Source organism: Populus nigra, chromosome 6 (assembly GCF_951802175.1).
Source record: "Populus nigra chromosome 6, ddPopNigr1.1, whole genome shotgun sequence".
Classification (NCBI taxonomy): Eukaryota; Viridiplantae; Streptophyta; class Magnoliopsida; order Malpighiales; family Salicaceae; genus Populus; species Populus nigra.
This window is the reverse complement of record NC_084857.1, coordinates 16,089,288-16,095,573: the sequence shown is the minus strand read 5'-3', so window position 1 is coordinate 16,095,573 and position 6,286 is coordinate 16,089,288. Positions and strand designations below refer to the sequence as shown.

Below are 6,286 nucleotides of genomic sequence, written 5' to 3'. Positions count from 1 at the left end.
CTTCAGATGGTCCCTTAAGATTATAAACCCACCAAACTCCAAGGTATATTACATAGTCTCTCCAATGCTTTATGCACCACTCTCCAAAGGATTGATGTGATCTTCCCAATGCTATATGCATCAATCTCTAAGGGATAGACATAATTTTCCCAGTATTATATTCACCACTTGCCAATGGAGATTACATCTCCCTAAGGGCAACAACCCCAACATGGTGTTGTACAAAGAAACAATCAAGAATTGTCCCAGAGGAAAGAGAACATTAAGGAGGGCCAATAGTCATGGAGTGCGGAAATATATGGTATTATTATCCAATATCCTTCAGGTACATAAACGCCTCCTACCTTTTATCTTAAAAGGATGATGATACGCTTTTTAGCAAAGTTGTCATCTTAACCTCTCTAAAGCCTTTACATGCAAAATCAGATGTTAAAGGTTTGAGGAGCAACTGATGAGTCAATTTTATTAAGTTTTTATTTATTTATTTTGTAAATGTATGGGTCTGACATGTATGCCAGACCCAATACACTTGAATTTGGCAGTGCATCAAGTTCAAGGTGGCGTGGGTCTGGCACGCATGTCAGACCCAATACGCTTGGATTTGGTAGTTAGCCAAGTCCAAGGCACCTGGACTTGGCAGTGCGCCAGGTCCAAGGTAGCATGGGTATGGCACGCATGCTAGACTTAACACGCTTGGACTTGGCAGTATAGTAGGTTCAAGGTGGCGTAGGTATGGCACGCATGCCAAATTCAATATGCTTAGACTTGGAGTTAAGGTAGCATGGGTCAAGCAAGCATGTCAAACCCAATACGCTTGAGGTAGCGTGGGTCTGGCACGCATGCTATACTCAATACGCTTGAATATGGCAGGCAGCCAAATTCAAGACACTTGGACTTGGCAGTTCGCTAAGTCCAAGGTGGTGTGGGTTTGACACGTATGCCTGACTCAATACACTTGAGATAGCGTGGGTCTGCCACGCATGTCATACCCAATATGCTTAAATGTGGCAAGTAGCCAAATCCAAGACACTTGGACATGGCAGTTCGCCAATTCCAAGGTGGCGTAGGTCTGGCACGCTTGCCAGACCTAATAAGCTTGGACTTGGCAGTCATCTATGTCCAAAGCACTTGGATTTCATAGTGCGTCAAGTCTAAGGTAAAGTGAGTCTAACATGCATGTCAGACCCAATACACTTGGACTTGGCAGTCAACCAAGTCTGAGGTGGCGTGGGTCTGGCACACATGTCAGACCCAATACGCTTGGACTTGGCAGTACGCAAGGTCCAAGGTGGCGTGGATGTGGTACACATGCCAAACCTAATACGTTTGGACTCGGCAGTTTTCCAAGTCCAAGGTGGCGTGGGTTTGGCACGCATGCCAGACTCAAAGCACTTGAACTTGATAGTACACCAAGTTTAAGGAGGCATGGGTCTAACATGCATGCCAAACCCAATACACTTGGATAGTTAGCCAAGTCCAGGACACGTGGACTTGGCAGTACGACAGGTCTAAGGTTGCATGGATCTGGCACATATGGCAAACCCGATTTCCAATCTAGTCGGATTTTTAAGACATCATCAATTACATAAGGTGAAAGTGAAAACAAATAAAAAATAAAAAGGGATACTAGCTACTATGAAGGCACCAACATTGGCTTATGAAAAAAAGTCTCTAGAAAATACTAGGATAAACAAGAGAGACTAATGTCAAGCTCGACTACTTATGCATCATATAAAACCTTAAATATTATAAAATAAGTTTTTTAAATTACCCATAATCTGTATAATACCTCATTTGCACTTAATTTTGACTATTAAAACTCTAAAAACTTAAAAATAAAAGCCAATAATTAAAATATAAAAAATAATAAAAACACATAAAATTCAAAAAATATTTTAATTGGACATTTGTTATTTTCTTATATTATATTTGGTTTCTTTTAAAAAAATGATTTATATCTTTTGACAAACTCTCTATAATTAAGAGGTTAAATAAACTCTTTATTTGTGTCTATATATTTAATATTTGTCGTGCTTATATTAAAAAACAACTTTTTTAAAATAAAATGATATGTGAAAACTATAATTTTAATATTATCAAGTTAAAATTAGGTAAAAGGTGATTATTAAAAAAACATGTGTTTCCTTACTTCTTTCATAATCAACTGAAAAACATATTTTATTTATTTGTACTGACATTTTATTCGACAAAAATACCTTTAAAATTTTAGAATGATTGCATGTGTTGAAAAAACTATGCTAAATATATTGTCCTACTTTTAAAACACTTACAAATATTGTCTTACTTTGAAAAATTCTACTTGTCAAAATTAAAAAGACTTGAATGTGATAATTAAACTCTATATTTTTAATATTTATCTTATTTATATTAAAAAGTCTCTCTTTGAAATAAAAGCATTTGTAAAAACTATAACGCGAATATAATCATGTAAGAATTGAATTAAAATTATGTATATGTATTGTATATATTGATAGTTTTACTTAAATTTTGTTTTTACATAATATTTTATTATTATTTTCAATTTATAAAATTAAATTAACTTTTTGATAAAACTTTAATTGATACACAATTGCTTGTGCCAAAACATTAGTTTAGTAAAGAATATGTAAAATATCAGATATTACCTAAACACTCTAAATAAAGTAAAGTTTTTATAGTGTTTTCCTGTTAATAGTGTTAATAGTATCAGTAAAGCATTTTAATATATTTTTTAATCATTTTATAACAAATTTATATCACAGCTTAGCCAGTTAGCGTATGTGACATGTCAGAGATCTAAGGTTTAAAAGCTAGAAAGCGCATTTATTTTTTAAAATATGATAGAAAACAGGTTGTTTATCACATTTATTTCTTAAAAAAATAAAAATAAAAATAAAAATAAAAATAAAAATAAAGCAGGGCCAAACATTAGACCTGATTAGTTGTTGAATGTTTTTCTCTAACTTTTCTTTTTTACACTGAGAAAAATTTACTAGATTTACTTAGTATTAGTTTTGACTTAATTTTTAAATATTATTATAAATTTTTATTTGAATTTTAATACGTATAAATATCTAATAGACTAAATGCATGCTGCAAAGAGGGAAATTTCTTTAATGGACAGATCATGATATCTTTGATAAAGCACTAATAAGAGCTGGCACATTTTCTGAATTATGTAGCAGGTTTTAGTTTTTACTGATATTTGAGAACTGACAAGGGGCGTTTTGAGCATGTAAAAACATGAATAGGAAAAAGAGAAAACAGGCAGATGTCAACAGACCACAAACAAGCAAATGATGCTAGAATCCCCGAGCCATTAGCAACACCTACAGCAAGCATATCATCCTCATCCGTGTTCCATTGGCCAACCGCTCCAAATTACATTTGAGGGCAACTGCATATTCATTTAGCAGATTTCTTAACATCAATTCACTGCTATGAGTGCTATCAGCTGGTCAAAACTTAGAGCCTGATGAATGCGAGCAGGCTAGCAAATGCAAAGGCGAAGAACACAGTTAAATCCAATTGAGTTTAACTGTGCAGGTTGTTGAAAGAAAATGGGCACATGGCTCTCTGATGCAAGTCGATGAAAGATACCGTGCTGGAGATCAAGGTAAATCCACTTCTCAAATTATGACCGAACAGAGAATCTTTACGGCATCTCATCACTTGCTCTGATCAATTCAATTTGGTCAGTGCTTGAGCCTGACAAGAAAAGAAATTGCATTTCCTGCTGAAAGTAAAAGATTTTATTTTGTGATCAGAATTCGAAGTACAGATTCATGAAAATCCATCTCTACCGAGTAGCTGTTCGGTGATACAATTGTTCATATGTTCTCTTGGCATCTTTATGGGTGGAGCCTTTCTAGGGGTTTCATTAGCTGTGTTAGAAGGAACTAAAGGCTAGGTCTTATCCACCTTCTGGTCATCAGCTTGGATGAAAGAAAGTGAGTTATAAAACGGGCATTGAGAGATTCCACGGCAATATGCTATTGTCCTATAATAAGAAAGCACCGAGCAGAGGCCACATCAATGGTTCAGACATGGTGAGCGAAAGAAGATGAAACTCAACAGAAAAAAATAAATTGCAGACCTCAACACGTAAAGAAGTGCAAACAAAGCAAAAAGGCTCAACACTACCGAATGTCATTGAATTCAGATTAGCAATTCCACAAGACAAGCCGAAATCAAATCCTTGGGAGACCACAACAGCAGGATTTATTTATTTATTTATAATACAGCTGCGGAATGTTGGATGCCCATAAGTCCAACAATTTAGAAGCGAGCAACAGTAGGCTTGTAGTCAAACACAATGACTTTCTCCAGAGCAGGCAAGAAGAGGCCGCCAAAATCAACATGAGCTGGATGACCTATGTACTCTGCAATGCCCTCTTTACTCTCAAAGGTAGACTCAAAGATATGGGTGAAACCTTGATGCATGTTCTCAATGCTCACGTCTGTGCCCCTATCGTATCATGTTGAACAATAACAAGTGTTAGATATTTTCCGGAAGAACCATCAAAGTGTTTCAGTGATCAAGAAACTAATTGATCACAGTAAACTCCAATATTTTTCATATCAAATTAATACCAACAACACAAACATCAACAACCTGGTCATTTAATAACAAGTGCTTATCCTGATTAATACTTGTTTACCATCATCAAGCTTCGTATATGTGATTGGTGAATGATAATACCTGGAGCTCCATTCAAAATTTGATGAAAAACATCCAGTCAACTTATAATATTCATTGAAATTCCTATCTAAATACCAAAAAGACAACAGTCAATTAGGCTAGATGTAATATTAATATATACCCTTCTAAACATCAAGGGATTTTGTTGTTCTGTTCCCTCTACCAAATGCAGAAAGAAAGAGAGATTATGCAGTCGAATATTGTTAATTACCAAATGCAAAAAGAAAGAGAGATTATGCAGTAGAATATTGTTAATTACCATTCGAAAGCTTTCATGGGTTCGATGAGATTGACGAGATTAGCATAACCCTTGATGAGTTTCTCAATTTCATCAGATGGGATTCCTTCCTTGAATTTTGCCAGCAATACGTGCTTCACTACTCCCTTTGCTTCTTCCATGACAACAGTATCTCTCTCTCTCTCTCTCTCTCTCTCTCTCTCGCTTGCTCTCTGTTTTTGTTTCTCCGAGATTTCTACCGGCACTTAAGGAATCGGGCTTCTTGAAAACCAAGCTGGACGCCTTTTTGACATTTTTCTTCCGTTGCACAAGTCTCATCGAATTAATTTGTTTTTAATATAAAAAAATATTTAGACTTTACTAATAAATTTATATATATATATATATATATAGATATTACATGTCAAATGATATTTTTTAAAAAATATTTAAATATTAACATATTAAATAATATTTTTATTTAATAAAATAGTTCTGGATTAACCTTAAAATTCACGGATATAATTCTAAAAAAATAAATTAAAAATTTTAATTCTTAATTAACTTAATTTAAATAAAAAATATTAAAAAAAATAATTTTTTAAAAAATAGACTTAGATAAATTCGACTCAATCAGTCAAACTGATGATTTAGATCATATAAATAATTAGGTTTAATAATTTTTATTTTTAAAATTACTTTTCATTTAATTAGATCAAAATAGAGTATATAAGATTTTTTTGTATGAAATATTTTAATAAAAGAGTTAAATCACGCTGCCAAATATAACTATAGTATATTAAATGTTATATTTTTTAATAAATTAGGTTTTTAACTTTTCCATTTTATCCTTTTTTTTTCGCAACCTAATCAACATTAGACAATGTTAGCTCTCCATCCATCCAATTGTTAGTGAGAATTGAAACATTTCGTCAAAATGTACATGCTGATTAACTGTTTTTAGCCTTACTTCTTCTTCTTCTTTTTGTTTATTTCTCTAATAATTAAAAATTGTAGTTTAAATTAGACTGGTTGAGAATAACTAGAGGTGATTATTTTCGGTTTAATTCAGTTTTTTTAAAAAAAGCCCGGTTTAAACTAGTTTGGCTCGGTTTTCTCGGTTTGACTAGGTTTTCTGGTTTGACTCAGTTTTTTTCTGGTTTTTTTCAGTTTGGGTTCGGTTCAATTTAGTTTTTTTTTCATACTTATAAAATCAAAACCGAACCAGTCGTTTTTTTTTAATTTTAATCGGTTTTCTTTCACGGTTTGGTCTTTTTTTTTTATTTTCTCAGTTTAATCAATTTTTTAATTTTTTTGCTCACCTCTAAAAACAACAATCCATCCTTATTAATTTTATGCTCAATTTC

At 33.2% G+C, this 6,286-nt stretch overlaps 1 protein-coding gene across 1 annotated transcript; it reads right to left on the bottom strand.

The window, feature by feature from the left end:
* Window positions 1–4,126: 4,126 nt before the first annotated feature.
* On the bottom strand, window positions 4,127–5,281 carry LOC133696471 (stress-response A/B barrel domain-containing protein HS1-like). Its single transcript, XM_062118663.1, is given in 3 exon segments — window positions 4,127–4,468; window positions 4,962–5,143; window positions 5,145–5,281. Coding segments are annotated over 3 exon segments (486 nt in total). The 5' UTR covers window positions 5,259–5,281; the 3' UTR covers window positions 4,127–4,278.
* Between the last annotated feature and the right edge of the window lie 1,005 nt (window positions 5,282–6,286).